The sequence below is a fragment of the Neofelis nebulosa genome, chromosome 9, assembly GCF_028018385.1.
Source record: "Neofelis nebulosa isolate mNeoNeb1 chromosome 9, mNeoNeb1.pri, whole genome shotgun sequence".
Classification (NCBI taxonomy): Eukaryota; Metazoa; Chordata; class Mammalia; order Carnivora; family Felidae; genus Neofelis; species Neofelis nebulosa.
Window position 1 is genome coordinate 107,065,554 of NC_080790.1, and position 21,702 is coordinate 107,087,255.

Consider the following 21,702-nt stretch of genomic DNA (forward strand, 5'->3'; position numbering starts at 1 on the left):
GCAACTTTGTGGGTCAGAGCTGTGGAAGTAAAAGACATTCACACTGCAGTTACAGAGCAAGAATAAAAAATTCCTGAAGCACTCAGAGCATCCACATCAGCTACCAAGGAGATGAAGTGACAGGAAATACTCACAAATACATTTGGAGTTTGGGCCGTAGCAGGCACATCTGGATATATGAAATACCCCTAAAATGTAGGAACCTGGCCAGGTGGTCAGTTTTCTGACAAAGGAATGCACCCCATGAAATGTCATGGTGTAAACCCCCCACGTTGAACTAAACCAACCTCCTTCTCTATAGATGAGGAAGCTCTTACCCACGGAGATTAAGGACCTTGTCCAAAATCTCACATTATCTGTGGCTGACCCAGAACTAGGGGTTACTTCACTTGAATTCAGTATAGAATTCTTTTAATGAAAATGCTAGCTTACAAATTAGGTGGAGCATCGGAGCTGGCTAGGGCCTTTTTTTTTTTTTTTTTTTAAGATTTTGAAGTCTCATTTCTACAAATTCAAAATCAGGTGTGGGAGTGCAGTTCAGGAATCTGCATTTTATGGGATTCTGATATAGCAGGTGGAGAAGGAAAAGTTGCCAGCAGCTCATGGCAGACTTCCCTTTGTTGTCCACAGATAGGTAATTTCAAGTATTTGGAGAGAAAACCAGAAGATCTAGTGGATTACTTCCTTTCTTCCAGTGTGAGTTTCTTTTGTAACCTGAACCAGAGTTCTGAATCTGGCATTTTGTATACACAGCACACAGGAAAATAAAATGGTCCACTAGAAATGGCAAGCAGGTTGCAGATGTTTTTGGGAAGTGTGTCCCAGGGTCACTGGGTTGAGCAGGATTCGGAGGTTAATTTCTAGGGTTAGTAGGAAATAGGGCTGCAAGTGAAGAACTATGTCTGCCGCTGGGTTCAGCAATGAGGTGAGTGGCCCACACGTCAAGCACAGGGTTGTACCAGCAAAGGGAAAGCTTATAAATTTTCTTTGGGTGTGTGAGTCCTCCCAGGAGAGGACTGAAGCAGAGCAATTTTGATATGTGAAGCTCAAGGCAATGGAAATGGGAAGCAAACAACTGTCTCTCACGAGAGACTCCAGGATCTTAGTATTTCACTGCCATCAGATTATCTCGATGGTTTGGGGTAAATATCATGGTGTCCTTGGTTTTCTTTTGTTACATATGAATTATTAATAAACTTTTAATAGCTAAATTTCTCATTTTTTAAACCAGAAAGGGCAGTATTGTGGTACTATCTTTTGGCTTTTGTGTACAATGCAGGGATTAGTTTTCAAGCCCTGTTTTGGTTCTCTGTATGTTTGATGTTGAAAACCACAAAAAATATCCTGTGGTTAAGGGTCACAAACCACATAAAAGTGAACAGTTACAGGCAGTTGCCTTGTGGATGCTCTGGTTGCCTTAATTCGATGTTTTGAAGGCTCCTGATGTATCTGCTTAGGCACAGGGATAGCGTTGGTTAAATGTGTGAGTTTTGAAGCCAGACCAACCAGGTGTGAATCCTAGCCCTGTCACCTCTTAGCTGCATGGCCTTGGGTAAGTTACTCATTCTCTTCGGGGATGAGTTCCAACATCTGTGAAATAGGGATTATCATAGTAATATTTATTCTTAGGAGCACCTGGGTTTGTGGTGAGGGTCACATGAACTTATATGTGGAAGGCGGCTGGGCACAGAATATAAATTCAATAAATATTAGCTGTTATGTTTCTGGTGGTAGTGGTTGTTGATACCTCTCTGGTTATCTTATAGCAAAGTTCAATGAAGCAGATGTGAGAATCAAGAATGGAACTATAGCTTTTCATCTTGTCTAGTTTATACAAAAACATTTCTCGCAGAAAATAAATGTGCTAGATTTAGAGATATTTCTCTAAAAAGGACGCAATACATCAACAGGTCTGGGAACGACAGTGCCTGAAAGAAGGCGCTGAAGCACTGTTAGAGCTCAATTACAAACGGACTGGCTGAGATGAGAAAATGCTCATGCGCAAGTCAGAGCTGTCAGAGCAAATGAGGTATTAAATACAGCAACGAAAGGGAGGCGCTCCCTTTAGTTCCAAGAGAAATAGCAGTGAAACAATCAATTATTTTCTCTTCAATTGACCCTCAGAAGTGTTAGAAAAACTATCTGCCAAATGATTAAATCATTCATTGGATGACTGTTTCCCAGTGAAACAGAACCAAGAGCTGGTAAATGTAATATGGATTTCCTGAGGGCAGACTAGAAATACAGATAATTATAAAATTGGTTACTTCAAACTAAGGTCTCTCTCCATGTATACATTAACAAATAATCACATTTAAGTACTTGGAAATTCCTCAAGCTGAAATTTGTGCATGACCAAACTGTTTCTTTTAAGATTTTAGTGAATTCTTAAATAACTGGTGAGTTAATGCATGTGTCACAAACTAGTTGGAAAAAGGGAATCAATAAGTGATCTGGGAAAGACTTTCAATGAGAAGGGGGGGAAAAAAGGAACCTGTGAGCCAAATTAGGACAGGTGCTGTTGGCTTTTAGTTGAGAAATCTAGCTTAGGTCATTGAAATGAAAAAGAGGGCTTCACAAATATTCTTTTGAGCAATGGTATACACTATACCAGTCTTCAGACATTAATTCCATGGACTAGAATTTTAGTTTCTTGAATTTTGATTCAATACAAAGAAGACTCTTTCATTTTGGAGGACTTTAAATTGGGCAACTATAGGGTAAACTCATACCCATATTTTAGATATAAATGTGTCTTACTCTGGTATTTTGTGATAAAATGAATATAAAAGACTTTAGGCAAACTATCTTTTCTTTGTGTGGCTTAGCGATAAACACAAGCTATTTTGAAATAGGAACAACTCACAAAAATTAGCAAACAAGGGCAACCAATGGGAAGACGAAAGAGGAAGCATTTGGTGGTCTGAGTTCTGCATAAGTGCAGGTGACAAAATAGAATTTATAGCTTTCCCTCCACCAGCTTCAGCTTGTATGGAACTGGTCATTTTCATGTGGCAAAATGGACTATAAATTTGCACGCAATAGAAGGAGCTAATGAAGGAGGATTATAAAAGTGGCCCATTGAAATAGAGACATGTATTATTCCCCTGCATTGCAAAAAGAGGAGTCCTTAATTTAAAATCCTATTGTGGCCTGAAAAAAGATTCCACAAGTCCAGTGGATTATTATGTTAATGAGATTTGAATGAATGAATCCCATCATATGCAGATGAAAACATGACACTTCAGATACAACATAATTGAGGAACACCATTAATAATATCAAATGGTCTTAAATCTGATGAACAATTATTAAACATGCCCTATTTGGGAAAAAGACTCCCCATTGAATGTGTGGAATACTTACGAATCTACGTGGTTCTCAAATGAAAGCAGAATTGGAAAAGGTGACGTCTTAAATGCACACTCAGCAATTGCTTCTATCACTTCCTAAAAATGAGAACACATGTATATTCAATATGCCAGAATGCTACTGTGTATATACATTTTCCCTTAATGTGGCTGCCTTTTTCATTCATAGAATTGTATGGAATGGCCTGAAATCACCAGGAGGCATTGCAGGAGCTGCCAAACTATACATTTTCTGACTCTGGACTTTAAAAAGTGGAAAGAAAGAAGACTGATTTGGTGGAGGGGGAGACACAATTGTAAAAGAGAACAATTCTTCTATTTGCTAGTTATATTCAGGTATTTTTCTTTTTTAAAAACATTTTTTTTTATGTTTATTTCTGAGACAGAGAGAGACAGAGCATGAGTGGGGGAGGGGCAGAGAGAGAGGGAGACACAGAATCAGAAGCAGGCACCAGGCTCAGAGTTGTCAGCACAGAGCCCGATGCGGGGCTCGAACTCACAAACCGTGAGATCATGAGCGAGCTGAAGTCGGTCGGTCAACAAACTGAGCCACCCAGGCGCCCTATATTTGGGTATTTTTCTTATGAAGGAAATCTAATCACATTATAAAAAATTTGGACTAGAGAAGGCAACAGTTTTCACCCATAAATTCACCCTGGGAACCAAACGACTGTTGGCATTTGGTTATATTTACTTCTAGTGGGTTTTTCATTTATTAGTATAACTTGGTTTTCATTATAGTAAATAGTCTACTTGTATTTTTTAAGCATTGTTTTTGAGATATCACTTTACTTAAAAGCAACCATTTAAAGTATACAGTTGAATGGTTTTTATTATATTCACAGAGTTGTGCAACCATCATCCCCAACTAAATTAGAAGATTTTTATCACCCCCAAAAGAAGCCATGTACCCATTAGCAGTCACTCCCTATTTTCCCATCCCCCTCCCATGCACCTGCCCAAGGCAGCCACTAATATACTTTCTGTCTCCATAGATTTGCCTATCCCAAATATTTCATATAAATGGAATCATACAGTATGTGGCCTTTTTCATTCTGGCGTCTTTCACTTAGCATGCTTTCAAGGTTCATCCATGTTGTAACATGTATCAGTACTTCATTCCTCAACCTGTGTATTTTAAAAAATGTGTATGTCATAAGGTTTAAAATCTGTATAAAATTCTAGGGAGTAGTAGTATTAATTGATTTAACCATTACCCAACTGTTGGACAGACATATTTAAAGAGCTATCATTCAGATAGTTCTACAAAGAACATCTCCATTTTTTCCCCTAGTATTTTCAATTATTTTCTGGGAATGGATTCTCAGAAAGGAAATTATTGAATTAAAGGATATGCATATTTTTATAGTCTCCTACATTTGTCCAAATTGTTTTTAATCTTTGGTTGCATAGAGTAATGTATGAAGGACCAGATATCGATGCATATCCAGCAGCTTTGGGCATCAGTTTTTCAGTATGTTTTCCTTATTGAACTCGTATACTCATACCTTTGTCTTTTAGTTGCATTTAATCTTTTCATAGTCTCTTTTCAAGTAAGAATTTCCACTCTCATTCCATATGCCCAAGACTTCTCCACTATCTTCTCTACCTCTCTTAAACAATGCATAGCTTTCTTGATATCCATGTGAGAGAGCCATTTCCCTGGCCGCAGAGTATAAATAAGACTTTCTAATTCTGTACTACATTTGCATGTATCTTCTGAGACGAATTTCCCTGTACGGAGCAAAAGAATCACTCTCACTGTTTCTTAGAAGTGAATTCACAGATTGCCTTTCATACATTATCAGTTTAACTTTTATGATAGTTGATGCCATCAAAAATAAGTGCACTATAAATAGCAAGCAACACCAAGACTTGAAATTCTTGATTTATTTGAGCAGAAGCTTCAGATTCAAACAGCTTGCATTTGGATCCTACTTCTTGGCTTTACAAACTGTGTGACCTTGGGAAAAATGACTTAATGCCTCTGTGCATTGGCTTGCTGATATGTAGAGTGAAGGTGATAAGCCTCAGTCCACAAGCTTGTTGTGAGGATGCAGGGAGAAAAAGGAAAGGACCCATCTCATGATGAGCATCTATTCTCAGATCAACTCAGGTTACTTACCTTGCTGGTGCCTCCCTCCTTACCTTAAACCTTCCCTCTTAGACTCTTATTAATACAAATAAGAGTTGCCATTAAATGAGCATTTATTAGGGTGCCCAGGTGGCTCAGTCAGTTGAGCATCCAGCTTTGGCTTGGGTCATGATTTCACAGTTCATGGGTTGGACTGCTGTGTCAGGCTTTGTGCAGACAGGGCGAAGCCTGCTTCAGATTCTCTGTCTCTCTCTCTCTCTTTGCCCCTCCCCTGCTCATACACACACACACACACACCCTTTCTCTCTCTTTTAAAAATGAAAAATCATTAAAAAAATGAGCATTTATTATGTTCCAGACACATATTTTAACTCATGCTATAAGCATTCTCTAAGGAAAACATTATCCACCATTTTACAGATTGTAAAATGGAGGTTCAGAGATATTAGCCAATTTGCCCAGGGTCACAAAAAGGAGAATCCAAGAAACCCCAGGAAAATATATCTGACTCTAGACTTTATGCTGTTACTATTGCAGTAACTCTCATGCAGCCAATGATCTTAACCACCAAAGATTAAAGCTGTAAAAAGAACTGCAAATAGATATTATAAAGAAAGTAGGTGTTGAGTGTGAATAAAAAAGGAGCTAGATTTTGTTGATTTCATAAATTTGGCCCCATTGTATCAGCTAAATGCAAAACATATTAGAGCCATTCTTGACTTCTCTCTTTCTCTCATATCTTCTAATTCATCAGCAATCCAGTCCCAAATTTATCCAGAATATAATCACATCTCAGCACGTCTACCTCTATCATCCTGACCCAAAAATCTTTGCAATAACTGCTGCTGTAGATTTCATCATCATTACCACAGAGTCACTATCCTTTCCTGTGAGATCTGTTGGCAATAGACATGGCCATGTCCTTTGTTTTGGCCAGTGAAATGCGTGTGAAAATGACCTGCTGAACATGACATCTTTAAGAGCCATCATGTGATTCTGCCATTTCTCTTTCTCCTCTGCCATGAGCCCAGTGATATTACACGTTGGGCTGTTCTTTCCACATGGATTGCGGACAATATTCATCTGAGCAACAGCCAACATCTAACCTGAGTGAGAAAACCACTGAGCGGCTCTAAACCACTGAGATTCTGGGGGTTCTGTTATTGCAGCAAAACCTAGCAGAGGCTTCTATGTTTACCCCCTACATTACATATCACAGCCACAGTGATTGCTCTTAAACATGAGTCAGATGATTTTACTCCTTTGGAGTAAAACTTTCATTGGCCTTCCATTTCACAGAGTGAAATCCAAATTCCTTATTAGATCTGGCACCTGCTATCTCTCTAAATTCATCACATTTCCTTTCCCATTGCTCACCCAGATATAATCCATTGACCTTTTCTTGCTTTTTCTCAAATACACCAGGCATGATTTTATCTCTGTTCATCTCTTTCATTTATTTGTTCATCTCTGTTATTTCTGTTAGGAACATTCTTATCTGAAAGCAAAGCTTACTCCCTTATTTTTGGGTGGGTGGTCTTTTCTCAAATGTCATGTTACTAAAGTGTTTTTTCCACCACCCTGCTGAAAATAGCATACCTTAGCCCCCTCTTTCCTTCAATACTTACTAATGTTGCCTTAAAGGGCATGTCTCCATGTACCATATTGTGTATTTATTTTTGTCTATTTCTTTCCACTAGACTATTAAGAGCATTTCTTTCCACTAGCTTCTTGAGAGTAAGCACTCAGTTTGCTCCATGACTCTGTTCCTAAGGCTTAGGAAGTGCTAAGGCATATTCTAGACACTCACTAAATATTTTCAAATAAATGAATGAACTCTTAACATTCTTAACAGAAGAGAAGTACCATTTATTCAGTTGTGTTCCAATTCAGTCTTCTATTGATATTTCAGAGGTCAGCATACTTTCTATAAAGGGTGAGAGAGTACGTAGTTTAGGCTTTGCTGGCCATATGATTTTTATGGCAACTATTCAACTCTGCCTTTGTAGACTCAAAGCAGCCATGGATGATATGTAAAGCACACATGGATGTGCTTATGTTCCAACTAAACTTAACTCATAAAAATAGGGGGTAGGTTGAATGTGGCCTGTGGAAGGTAGGTAGTCAACCCCTGGACTAGTGTGATCATTGGCATAAGCAAAGCTTAAAATTCAATGTAACCACAGGCAAATGCAATTTTTATTAAAGAAGTTTGAATATTAATTCCATACACAATAGCTCAGTTAACTTGAACAATTTCATGGCCAAAATTTCCAATCAAGGTTGAGTGCTGCATTAAAGAAAAAAATCTTTCAAATATAAAAGTAAATAAAAGTGTAATCAGTCTTTGATAACTTTCCGAGGATGACTGTTGCCTTTGGCTATTTGAGAACCACTGCAACTGTCTTTATTAATGAAGGCTGATTGTAGACGTGGCCCATCAGGTCAATTTGGGCCAATGAGAGTCAGGCCTGAAGGTGAGAACCCCTCTCTCTTAGGGTGTTTTGCCTCTGGCCAAGGGCCTGTCTCTCTTTACATTTGGCAAATGAGATGTGAGTGTTTTTCTGGGCCTGCGACTTGTGAGGACTTTGTGACCCCCTCCAACTTCCTGGCTCCCTGGGTCTGGTTCTCTCTTCCCACAGCTAGGCTGCTGAGATGACCTGAACCACAGCTGGGCTCTGGGGGTTCCTAGACCATCCAATCTGTGTCTCCTATTTCTCCTCTTTGCCTGCCTCAGACATCCTGGTCTTGTGCCCTTAACTTAGGACACCTTTCTCAGCTCCCACTGGGCTTCTAACAAAGGCTGGGCTGTATTTAGTTTGAACTTTCGGTTTCTTCCTGGAAGTGAAGTGAATACCAGGGGTTTTGTGTGGAGGCCATCTACAGCCTCTAACATAGCAGCCTTACAAATGACTTCATTAACCCCCAACCCTCACCCTGACTTATAAGAATTCTTTGCATATATAATACCACAACCATTACATTGATAGAAACAAAAGCTAAAGTGTGGCCTTTATATTTCAACCATAATGTCAATATCTGACACAGAGCACTCACTACTTGCTATACATGGTTCTAGGCAATGTCTGTGTATTGAGTAGGGTCACTGAATGCATACAACAACCCTAGAAGGTAAGTGCTATTGTCATTTCCATTCTGCTCCTAAGAAAGAGAACAGGTCTGACAGGGGAACTTCTCCAAGATCTTGTGGCCAGTCCAAGGGAGAGCTGGTATATGAACCCTGGCACCAGCTCCAGAACTGCATTCTTAACTTCTACAGTCTCCTTTCTCTTTTCCTCCCATCCTCTCCCCCTTCTTCTGTCCATCTCTCTCCACCTCTACCATAATTTTAGCCACCAGCTTAGGGAACCTTTTTTGAACCTTCAAAGCCAAAGAAAACATTTACTAGATTTCATCTAATAATTTTAGCTGGGAACACCTGAAAAATCTATAAGTTCTTCTATAGAACTTTCATTTTTTTTTTGGCTTTGGAATATTTTGTATGGTGTGCATGATTATCAAGGATGAGAAAGCCAGTCATAGGCTTTAAGTTTTGTTCTTACATATGAGCTATCATTAGTGGACACTGGATGTGAAAGTACCTTACTGCTCAATTGCTCCTTATTGAGCCAAAACTGTTTTTCAGGGACTTCTAACACTGGATTCAATAATCTATAAACCATATGGCTCAATTACTAACCTCCAGTGGGGAAAACTGCCCTTGAAATCCTTTATCCCTGACAGACAACAGCAGGATGTATTTGGATATCCATTTTATGTGAGCATTTATGTAGCTGTTAAATTGCATCCGAAATTATTATTTTTCTCAGAGCTTTATTTTCAGAAATGCTCGATTTAACCACATACTCAAATTGAATATATTTTCATCATCTATTTTATCACATTACCAACTTTTCCATCTTATACAATTGCTGGTAACACAGGCACTGCCTGAGGGGAGAAAGAGGAGCAGTTTGGGGATGAAGGAGCCCGGGGGTGGTGGTGGTCAGTGTGGGGAGAAAGAAGATTGAGTGGGAGCACAGAGAATGCAGGCCAAGTGGCGAATTATTATGTCATGACCATCAGAAAGGCTAAGGCAATGAGGCAAGGAACTAGAACAGCAGATATATGAGGTAAATAATAAATAAATCTGGAGTGCAAAATAAAAAGTCCTCCATGAAGACACTGAATTATAGCATGTCCCTTTTCCCAGAACATAACCTTTTATTTTGGCCCATATAATAAATAAGCAGTAAATGCCAATAGGAACTTTTGCTTTTGGGGATAGATCACACAGAAGTTTCTCAGATTACATAGATTGAGAGCAGATAAACGGTAATGACATAAAAATGATGAACTTTTGTAATCAGTTTATTTTGCTGCTGCAATATGTGCTTTGGCTACAGAACACAGTCTAATTGCACCATGAAGGTCAAGTCCAAATAAATGGGATATCTAAAACTGGCAAACATTTGGAAAATCTTTTCACTGCCCACCAATATATCATACATGGAATGTCACACGTGAAAGTGGAGAAAGACCAAATTCATTTATCCGATGAACAGAGGCAAGGAAGAAAATAGAAAGCTGTGCTGTAATTTGTCTTTTTGCTTTGGGATGGGAAGATTCATTAAAAAAATACACATTTATTCAGCACCTACTATTCACCAGATTCTTTTCAAAGTGCTTGGGACTGATCAGGGAACATAACCAAGAGTTCTACCTTTGTGGTGCTTACATGCTAGTAGAAGGAGAGAGACAATGAACAAAAAGCATAATCATTAAGGAAATTAAGCAGAGTGGCAGGAGGGGATAAAGTGCCACTTGGTAAATAGAAAAAATAAAGTGGTGGTGTGGAGTGTATCAGGAGTGTGGGAGTGGGCAAGGTGGCTTGTTACGGTACTGAAGAGAGTAGTCCCAGTATGCCTCACTGAGAAGGTGGCATTTGAGAAAGACTTCAAAGAGGTAACAGGTGAGCCATGCAGATACCTTGGGGAAGAACATTCCAGGAAGAGGCCAAGAACCTGTGCAAAGGCTGTGATGTGGGACTTGCCTAGCACGGTCAAGCAATCGCAGAGCCCAGTAGAGTTGTAGCCAAGTGAGTGACGGGGAAAGTGGTAATGGGGGATGGATCACACAGGATCTTGTCCCCCATTTCTCTTTTACCCTTTCTTACAATGTCACATACACAGTGGTTTCTGGAAAAGCAGCCTACCTACCAACAATCATGCAGAGCAGGCTGGGACTTATGGTGAGGCAAGTGGGGGGCCTAAGTGCAAAATGTAAAGACACACTCATTGTTAGGTGCCAAGTCTGCATGTACATGACACTGAGAGCAAATGCTTCCTTAAATTTTGCATGTGAGGTACCTCACGAGTCTCACCCCAGTACTACCTAGTCCTGATTCAGAGAATTCCTGCTCTGTATATTTGTGTACAAAACAGGTTGGCATCTCTACTACCCACAGCCATACTAGCCTACCCACCACCCACCCACCCACATCTCAGCAAGATTAATCTATCCTGCAAATGCACATTAGCAGGAAGCAGGGCTGGACAAACCAGCCACCAGGGAAATGAGTTTCCTGCTCTCTTTGGTCATTCCCCAACCCCAACTCTGTCAGGCAGAGAGAAGAAGCAGTATTCTGGGCTAGATTTCGTTTTCTAGTTTCTGTATCTGTCAGAAAATGTGTGGATGTGTTTACTTCCAGAGACCACGAAAAGATGTCCAATAAGCCCATGATTCTGGGGTTATAGATGTGACTGAAGAACCACTTGTATAGACAGGTGCATAGGGAGAGCCACTCTAAGCCAACTTAATGGCTGAGATCAAGAGGCCAATGCTCTACATAAAATAAACATGATTTAAAATGTGCTTGGTGTTTACCTATCTTCCCATCCTGGAACTCAATGACCCTTGAGGATTATAAATTTTTAAGAGTATATAATTGCTCCCCATATGGACTCTGAGGGGACTGTGGGCAGGGGGGTGGTGGGAGGGCCCTCCTGTAGTGGTTCAGTGCAGTGACTAAGGCCTTCATCCCTTAGCACAGCAAAGGCTCCATTAGGATGCGTTGTCTCCATTCCCAGGATTCTGTCCATCCATCAACAGACAGATGAGCCCAAATTGCACTCACTGTGCACCAGGGTCATCTGTCCCCCAATTTTCTCAAAGAGCCCAACCAGGTTAGGATTGGATCTTAGAGAGCTGACAAAGGACAATGGCAGAAGCTGGGAGAGTGGGGGATTATGGAGATGAAACAAAAACCCATTGATTTTTCTATTAAAACCAAGAGAACTTAAGAGTTCTCCCTTTCAGGAGCAGATACAAATTTAAAGATTTGATCAGAATTAAGGTCACTCTCATACTAAACTTTGTTGTAAAATTTAGTGAAGGGTGCTATTTATTTCTAACTATTGTATTGTAGCCTAAGTTTAAGAAATCATGAAAAGTCAAATTCCCTAGACACATCATAGCAAACATATTTTAAGGTGCTAATGATATCAATTCTGAATGCATTTTTTTACTGTCAAATATGATACCTTTGATTAGTAAATCCATTTGTCTCAGTCAAAACCTGGATATCCCTTGAAAATCTTGCTTCTCTTTTGCTACTCTCTTTCAAGTGATAGCTGTTTATTTTCTCACATCCCAGGTGTCCTGGGGCTAAACACTGGAGAGTGAGTTTTTTGTTTTTTTGTTGGTTTTTTTTTTTTGCCCCCAATGCTACTTTTGAGTTTCCAGTTCTCATAAGACAGCCCAACCAGCTTTTACCACTTCCTCTCTTGTGCCATCTGCTAAGCTCTCTCTCATTCAGCAAAGACTTTGGCAAATGCTTCACTGCCTTCTTCGTCCAAAGCTTTGTCACCAATCTTAGTGACATTAACATATAATTCATCCAACATTTTGGTGTCTCAGCACACTGACCTCCCCGTTCTCAATGGCCTTGTCCCCATTCTTCCTTAGCTAGCCACATAGTTGCTCTGTTTCCTTGGTTGCCTAGGGCAAGGGTTAGTGATCCAGACTCAGTTCTGCCCTGAGACCCAGTTAATGCAGGCATGGGGCTCATGCCTTGGGAGTTGTGCCTTAGAGGTTGTCTTCTGGCCCTTCTTTTCTGGTTCACTTCCAAAGAGGTGAGAAGCCTGAGTCAGTAAAAAAACACATGTCCCCTACAGTCCATATACCCTTTTCCCAGATGGTTCTCTGGGTACCTAGGACCCCAGATTTTGTCCACCCAAATGATTCCAAGCTCCTGGGGATGGCTCTTTGTAGGGGATGTGAACATAACTTGAATAATTTGGCTTCTGTGCCCATATGCATGAATATTAGGCCCTTTATGATGTAGGATGGAGCCATGTGTGGAAAGAGAAGGGAGATGACCAAACATACCCTCATTCCTGCTAATAAGAATGGCTGAAGTTCCTTATAAAATACTGCTGTAGTCTTGCTTTCTAGATAGGATTTATTACGATACACAATCACAGGATTATTTCTGCTTATTGGCAGTACCCAATCTATAGCAAAACCTTACTTTCTTGAATCCTCACCCAAATCATCTAATATAAGCCCAAATCCCGTAAGTCTTCTCTATGGCAGTACTTCTGAGACACCACAGTTCTCCATGACATGATGCTAATTACCCATAAATACACCGCTAAATTTTAGCCTCTGAAATTGCAATTAAGTCCATGGACTTAATTGTAACCACTGGGAATTTCTACCTTAGGAGGCTTTATCCAAAAGGGTTTAGGTCTTTTTAGCTTCTTCTGTTTGAAATATTCATTCACTCTACCTTGAAGGATATTTCAGTTGTCATGGTGAACCCATGGGTGATGACTGGTTCCTCTTCTGCAGTCCGTCCTTTCCAGCAGTCCAACTCCACACAGCGACAACCAGACAGGAGCACTTGGCGATACATCTCAACAGAGGAATTTCCAGCCAACTGGCCAGCTGTAAAACACCAACAAAATTATACTTAGACTCCTACAAAGCAAGGAAGACATTGGTGGCTTCCTAGACAATCTTTTCAACAGTGGGAGAACAAGGAGTTCAACAACTTATGTGGTTATTCTCAACCTTCTGCCTCAACATACTGTAAGGTAGTGGCATAATGCCAAATGTAATTGTGGCTCCCTAGCAGTCATTTTAGGGAAGAGAGAATAGAAGGAGGAGAGCATTGGAACAATAACAATAACTGCTTACCAAGTGCCAAGTGTAGTTCTTCAGATTTTACATGTATTACTACATTTAATCTTCATAAAACCTCTCTTATATAACTACCTTTATTTTTTAAATATTTATTTTCAGATAATGAAAATGGCAGAGAGTATGATTATAACTTCACAACTCAATCATTTAAGTCTGAGTCTTTAAGGCTATTCTGTTGTATAAATCAACCTTTCTGTCATGTTTGTCCAAGTCAAAAATGTTTAGAAAAGCTAAGCATTCTCCTTTCAAAAGTGAAATGAGTTTGTAGGAATAAATTCAAATTTAACAAAAAAAGTGCAAAAGGTATTCTCTAATAATTATAAAGCATTAATAATAAAATAATTAAAGAAGACCTTAAATGCAAAGATAGTCCATGTTCATGGAACAGAAGACTCAACATTCTAAGATAGCACTAGAACCCAAATTTATTTACAAGGTCAATTCCTATTGAACTCCTACTTGGTTTCTTACATAAATTGACAGGCTGATCCTGCAATTTCTATGGAAATGTAAAGGACCTCAAATGGCCAAAAAATCAGAACAAAGTTTGAGGACATACATTTCCTGATTTCAAAACTTACTTGCAAAACTCCAATAATCAAGGCAGTATGTTGATGGCATAAGAATAGACATAGATCAATGGAATAAAATTGAGAATACAGAAATAAACCTTCACATTTATCCTCAAATTGACTTACAACAAGGGTGCCACAACAATTCATTGCAGAAAGCATCATATTTTCAAGTAATGGTGCTAGGACAACTGGAGAGACATGTGTAAAATAATGAAGTTAATCCAACCCATCTCACATCATACAAAAAAATTAACTCTAAGTGGATTAAGCTCCTATATATAAGCGATCATACTATAAAACTCCTAGAAAAAAAAACATAAGGCTAAAACTTTGTGACCTGGATTAGGCAATGGTTTTGTAGATATGATGCTAAAGCACAAACAACAAAGAAAAAAATACATATACTTCATCAAAATTTAAAACCTTTGTGAACAGAACTGAAATACTCTAGTAAAGTGATAAGAATTGTAATAATCAAGGCACTTGAGAAGTCTGAGAGCAGGAGTGGAAGCCAAACTATTCCTATTTCATTTAAGTAGTTATTGGAAGTACTTACTTCTTGATAAGTTTTTTTTTGAAAATTTTTAATGTTTATTCACTTTTGAGAGAGAGAAAGAGAGAGAGGGAGAGAGAGAGAGCACTTACGCATGAGTGGGGGAGGGACAGAGAAAGAGGGAGACAGAATCCAAAGCTGACTCCAGGTTCTGAGCTGTCAGCACAGAGCTTGATGCGGGGCTTGAACTCAGGAACCACGAGATCATGACCCGAGCTGAAGTCCGATGCTCAACCTACTGAGCCACCCAGGGGCCCCTTGATAAGTTATTTTTTAAAAAATTAATAATAAATAACTCTTGAGACAGGCCGACCATCAACACACAACGGAAGCTTTGGTTTTCCACATTAAATATTTTCTCTGATTTCTACTCTGTAAGTCTCCACCATTTTTTAAATAGTTAAAAAATGACAAACTGATGAAAACAGTCAAAATAACTTTGAAATAGACAAGATCTGCCCAGGGAAAACATACAGGACAAAGAAAATGGGATAAACCTATTGGCTTAATTTTATTTTTATATGCATGTCACAACACCCAAACATCAGCATAACAAAAGGATGACAGTCTTGAATTCTATAGAGTTCTAGTAAATGCATGAAAGGCTGATTAAGTAGGTTTTCATAATCACTTTTCTCTGCTGGAAAAATAGGGCATTTTAAACACACAAATGTCTTTGTGAAGGAAGAAATGCTGACAAAATATTCTGGAAAGTTCCTGATGCTAGATAATCAATTTGCCATTTATAATTGCCTGAAAGTTTATTGTAATAAAGGTTTTGCTGCATTAAAAAATGGGGGTGGGCAGTGACAGTGAAGGAGAAAAGACAGTTATTTATATGATTTTTAAGCTTAAGGGAGGCTGCTTTAGCTAAAGAAAGTGAAGAATGCAAATAATTATTGGATAACTCATTAAAAATGCTAGCTCCTGCAGAAAATGGTATGCTATTAAAGAGTAGAGAAGATTTTCTTGTGTGCTATCTAGAAAATTGTTTAAATGTATTACTGACTATCCAATACCATTACATAATGTGCAGGTTCTGAGTCTATTTCATGAACAGTTCACTGAGTGTTACTAACTTCAGGAGGGAACTTCCCATGGATACATGAACTAGATAAGATTTAATGGTAGACTCTAGTAGATAAATACCTCAGTCACACTAAAGCTTTCTGTCATAAAAGTTTCAAAAAATTTCTAGAAACATTTCTTTGGATTTGCATGCAAAAACAATTTTTTTTATCACTGAAAGAACAAATTAGCTGGTATTTGATGTATTTTTTGAATGTTAATCAGTTAATGTTTCTAAAGACCTGGTAAGGTATGGGGTTGGGTTTGTGAGATGCAGAGGAATCTGAAGAAAAAAACACCAAAGAATGGAAGATGAGAGACAGAGAGAGAGAGAGAGAGAGAGAGAGAGAGAGAGAGTATGTGTCTATGTTATGTTTATTCCCCAACAACCTAAGCCCAGAAGAATCCTTCAAAGGTCAACTTGTTCAATCTTAAAATGAATACTCTTTATTAGAAATGGAAGCCTCCCAAAGAAAGCATATTTTTAGAAATTCACACTTACCCATAATTGTTCTATTCCTTGGAATGCATTTTAGGTTCCCTGTGTGTTTTCCTTCATTTATGGAGATTTTTCTTCCAAATATGTATATTAACATTCTCCATTATTTCATCTTTTTCTGCCTAAATCCTCAAAGCTAGTTTATTTTTCTTCCCTAACATTCCTAACTCCTCATTATTATATCCCACCACCCATTTTATTTCCATTTGATTACATCCAATAAAATATAGCTTCTGGGCCAGGGGATTGCCTGGGGTTGGGATTAATGATATGTCATGAGTCACTCAACCCTTGTTATTTCTGTAACTAGTATCTGACATCATCTCTGCCTAGCTGTGAATACCCTCTGGAGTATATTCCAAGCCCATGATTGAACTGGAGAGCTGAAGCTCCATCTCAGTTCAATTCATAATACTGCCCCAAGTCATAGCTCTATAACTTCTCACTTGGCTGCATTCATTTTGGTCAGCTGGCTACATTCACTTGTGTTTTGTCTAGGATTACTCAAGGCATCCATGGATGGAAGAGATCAGAAAATGGAAAATAACAATCCTTCTATTAACATAGGCTTCTGAGAAATTGTCTATATTTATAGTTATCATTATGTATTGTCTTCTTTTCAACCTCTATGGCAAAAAATTTCCAGAATGTGATGCATTTGTTAATTCAGTGGCCTTCTTCCATAAATATGATCTCTTTCTGTAAATGGAGACAGGAACCATATCGCCTTTTGCTTTCAATGCTGTGTCAGCCGTTCAAGTCACCTAATTCCACAGTTACAGTTGAGAAAACTGTCCAAAATATAAATTCTATGTTATTCATCTTGACCATTTCTAAGGGCATCATTTAATCTGATGTCTCTCCCAAAGTGTCTGCCTCTTGCCCCAGGGAGACCATGAAGCTGTCTTCAACATGAATCCAATTGTGACAAGATGGCTTAGGTGAGAAAGTGGGGAAGCAACTTTCACCATATGCCTTACTGATTATAGAAGCTTCACCATTAGTGTCTGTGCACATTCTCAAACATGTTCTCTATGAGAGGCAAATACTGGTTCCTGGGGATGCACAAAGGACACTAGACATGTTCCTTACCCCTACCCATCTAGGCAGGTAGGCAAGTACAAATAATGGAGAAGTTCTTAAGTGCCAGGGAGTTTAATTCTCACCCCAATCTTACACTTACACCCGGTTGCCCTTTCTTCCTCTTCTTTCTCTTTCTCCTTGCCAACAGAATATTCTATTTAGGTTCTGGTATGCTTCATGGTCCCCTCCTCAGCCCTGGGGTAAATCTTAATTCTTCCTAATCATTCACAATACTTCTGTGGTCCACGTTAGTGGTTAATGTAGGCATTGCTATGTGGTGTATAACTCTGGGCTGTATCTAATACAGCATAAAGGAAAGTCTACTGGATAGGGGTGGGAGACCTCACTCCTACAAAGGGCCATAAGACAGACCTTTGCCCTGTGCCACATGTGGATCTTATTTCATAGGGAGGCAATGCTCAGGGTGAACAGGCATCTTGCAACCATAAGGAGAGCAAAAAGATAGAAAGTGTCTGGGTCTCTGATGACATCAGTAATTTCTAATTTAATCAACCCTCGACTACTCTGCTTCTGGACTTCTTGCTGTGATTGGTAATAAATTCCTTAACATTCAAGCCATTAAGTAATAGTATCTTATTACTGATGGCCAAAAATACTCTGGCTGTTTCAATTTATCTTCATTTTACAAATGAAGAAACTAAGGCTTAGAAGAGTTAATTTACTTAAAGGGAGATTTAAATGCAGTCTGTTTATTTGCTAAACATGATCTTTTTCCATTCTGCCACCAACTTTCATAGGTTTGTGTGTGCTTTAAACAAAAAATAAATTACAAAAGGTTACACATGGTAAGGGTTAAAAGAGTAAGAGAGATGGAAAAGCAGAGAGTAACACTCAGTCTGGGCTGGTAGTGAATAAATGACAAGGGTAAATAATTTCTAGAACTTTTTTGCAGCTCAGAGCATATATGTGAGGAGTTGAATAATTATTTGATACATTCAATCAGGTGTTTTAATTCATTGGAAGATAACTAAAACCTCAAATCTAATGTGTGTGTGTGTGTGTGTGTGTGTGTGTGTGTGTGTGTGTGTGTTTTAAGCTGAACGGAGATGTTAATTTTTCAGAGACATAACACTTTTCTTGTCCATGAATATGGAGCCATTATCTCCCAAATCGATTAGAGTACAGATTTATGAAGAGCTGAAAAAGTATAGGTTGAAATGAGTGCATACTGTTCTGAGAGAATCTTGTTTTGAGCCATAAGGGTGGGTTCCTCAAGGAAAAATAATAATTTAAAACATAATCACTACTTGATGTACTGCCAAGACTATCCAAAACCCCATGAAAAATGACCATCATAATTAAAAACCAACTCATTCTGTTGATGTGCATACACTTCTTTCAATGATCCCATTTACGTTTCCTTCTGGGCATCCTGATGGTCAACAGAAGGGCAATAATGAATAATGAAATAGACATAATAATAATAATAATAATGCATTTCTAAATTGATTGGCTTTCATATTGTACATTTAACTTTTATAGTTCCTTTGAATGCTCAAAATACAACATTCCAAATATCAAAATTCTCTTTATTTGAATTTAGACCAGCATTCTCAGGAATATAGTTCTTAATGTGCTCCAAGAAAATAAGTAAGGTGGTGACAGTGGGGGAACAGGGTTGATCATAACCTTAATGATTGTGCATCTGTAAGCTTTTTTCCCATATGTTCAAAACATACTGTAATAGGTGCCAACCTTTGTTTGTACCTAGCATTTCTAAAACTCATTTGAATAGGAAAACTCCTTTTTCCACCAAATACCCTTTGTATGAAATAACATTTCTATAGAAAAAGTTTCTACTTGTTCTGGAAATGCCTATAAAGTATAAGATCTCATTTCCTAGGTATTGATTTTAACATTTAATTGGATTTTATTGGGTTTTACTTTGGTTTTAACTTTATTTTGTAATATTCTTAATTGGCTTTGGGAAGTTTGAATTTCTGTATCATCAATGTTTATATCTTACCCAAAGGCCTCTGGGACAGTTCTACATTAGGTTTATCTATAATTAAAGTGAGGATACTAATAATATCATATGAAGTAAAACCAAATTCTCAAAAGAGAATTTCAGACAAAACGTCCAGAGCCTGTATTAGAATTTATATGTAAATTTTTTTGTTAACTATGGGGAATCTTCCTTAATTCACCTGTAGTTAAATGAAAGACTTTTACTAGTGTTGGGATAAAGGAACATAGCAAATATGTGGATTTATATAATGCAAACCTCAGTAAAATAATGTACAGCTCAGAAAAGTAAGCAAGTTAAGACACAAAAAACCTGTAAAGATCATAACATGGTTTCACATAGATAACATAGCTTTAAAATCTGAATATTCAAAAATATGGGAATTCTAATAGTACTTTGGAAATTAAATAATTGGCAAGAGACCTGGTTTACTTGGTCAGAAATCCTGTATATCAGATGGTGGTGATCTGAGACCTTTGTACTGCAATTTGGAGACAGCTCTTTGAATTCTTTTTTTTTAAATTTTTTAATGTTTATTTATTTTTGAGAGACAAAGAGAGACAGGGCATGAGCAAGGGAGGAGCAGAGAGAGAGGGAGACACAGAAGCTGAAGCACCTCCAGGCTCTGAGCTGTCAGCACAGAGCCCAATGCGGGGCTCAAACTCATGAGATCATGACCTGAGCCGAAGTTGGGACACTTGACTGACTGAGCCATCCAGGTGCCCCTGAATTCTTTCTTCATCAAAAAGTAGAGTGGACCCTTCTCTCTCTTAGTAGCTGAAAGCTTCAACTTCTGATAACTATCAACCATTAATTGCTGACACTCAAAAACCAAGCCGACACAACGAAGCCAAATTCTCTACCGCATCTCTACCAAGATATTCAGAGGTAGGGCAAATGAGTGACTCTGGAAGAAATTCAGTAGACTCAAAATCCTTGGTGAAATGCAGTTTAAAAACATCCACAAAAAGGAATTACAGAGAAAAACTGAACAGTATTTTGTAGTTTTATAGTTCCTATTGATACTGAACAATTTTCTTGGAGCTATTATTTTGTTGTTAGCAAAATAAGTGAATTAATTACATAAATTTCATAGGTATCAAGATTGCTAAAGGAAGCACAGTTATAGACTCAGGAATTTAAATAAATTGGAAGATAGGAATGAAGATATTTATATCAACTGGCACAGTTCATAAACAAATGTATCTTTTCTTACTTTGTTCACTGAAATGGTCCAGAGACAATGTTCCATAGTGCAGGGTTCAAATTGCTGTTACCCAATTTTTTTTCCACTAAAAGGAACCAGAGGTCATTCAGGGGAAAAGTCTGATTTCCACGTGTAGTGCAGAAAGGAACAAAGTAAGCCTGGAAGATCTTGATGTGCCAGAAAGCAAGGACATTTTCAAAGATCAATGGGTTGTGTCAAGAGAATATAGAAACCAGCCTAAGAAATGTTTCCATTGACCAAAGCTGAGACAATTCGACTATCAAAAAGAGAACAATGGCTGTGGTTGGTGAATCTACATAAAATTTAAAAACCATAAGTCCATAAAGATAAGCAGAAAGAGAAATTAATGTCCTCGGAGAGAAGGTAAAAAGGATATAGACTATATCTCATCAGTCTTACTATTCCATCATTTTGCTACCATTGCCTCATTTATTATATGGCAAATAATATAGATACCAATGGATGTAAATACATCAGTTGAAAGGCACTTTTGGAGATAAGAAGGACTATTGGTAAAATTATTGCATACTGTGACTTCCAGGCAGATGAAACCACATATAATGTCCAAAATTTAACCGAATGTATGTTTACATATTTTTAAGAATCTTGTAGTCTTAAATGCAAGATTCCATCATGTGTCAGTATTTACAGTTATATTTTTTTGGATGCTATCAAGTGAAAGATCTAGACTCTTTTTTTGTTTTAAATGATTATTTATTTTGAAAGAGAGAGAAGAGAGAGAGAGAGAACGTGAGCTGGGGAGGGACAGAAAGAGGGAGACAGAGAATTCACAGACTCCACACTGTTAGTGCAGAGCCCGATGTAGGGCTCGATCTCACAAACCCTGAGATCATGACCTGAGCTGCCATCAAGTCAGACGCTTAACTGACTGAGCCACCCAGGTGTCCCAAGATCTAGACTCTTAATTTGAGGTTCTATTGACCTCCTCAAACTTGGATGAGAAACCAAGATTACATCTTTAATCTAAACTTCTATGTTAAATTTAACAATCTCTTATAAATGCAGGTCACAAAT

The 21,702-nt window shown here is 38.3% G+C and overlaps 1 protein-coding gene across 3 annotated transcripts in view; it reads right to left on the bottom strand.

The window, feature by feature from the left end:
- PLCB1 (phospholipase C beta 1) overlaps window positions 1-21,702 on the bottom strand; it is a 706,541-nt gene that overhangs the window by 160,566 nt on the left and 524,273 nt on the right. For all 3 annotated transcript variants that reach the window (XM_058684913.1, XM_058684915.1, XM_058684914.1), the window contains exons 11-12: window positions 13,259-13,416; window positions 3,367-3,449 (exon numbers count right to left, since the gene is read on the bottom strand). In XM_058684913.1, the coding sequence (XP_058540896.1) occupies window positions 3,367-3,449; window positions 13,259-13,416 (241 nt within the window). The remainder of the gene's footprint in view (window positions 1-3,366; window positions 3,450-13,258; window positions 13,417-21,702) is intronic.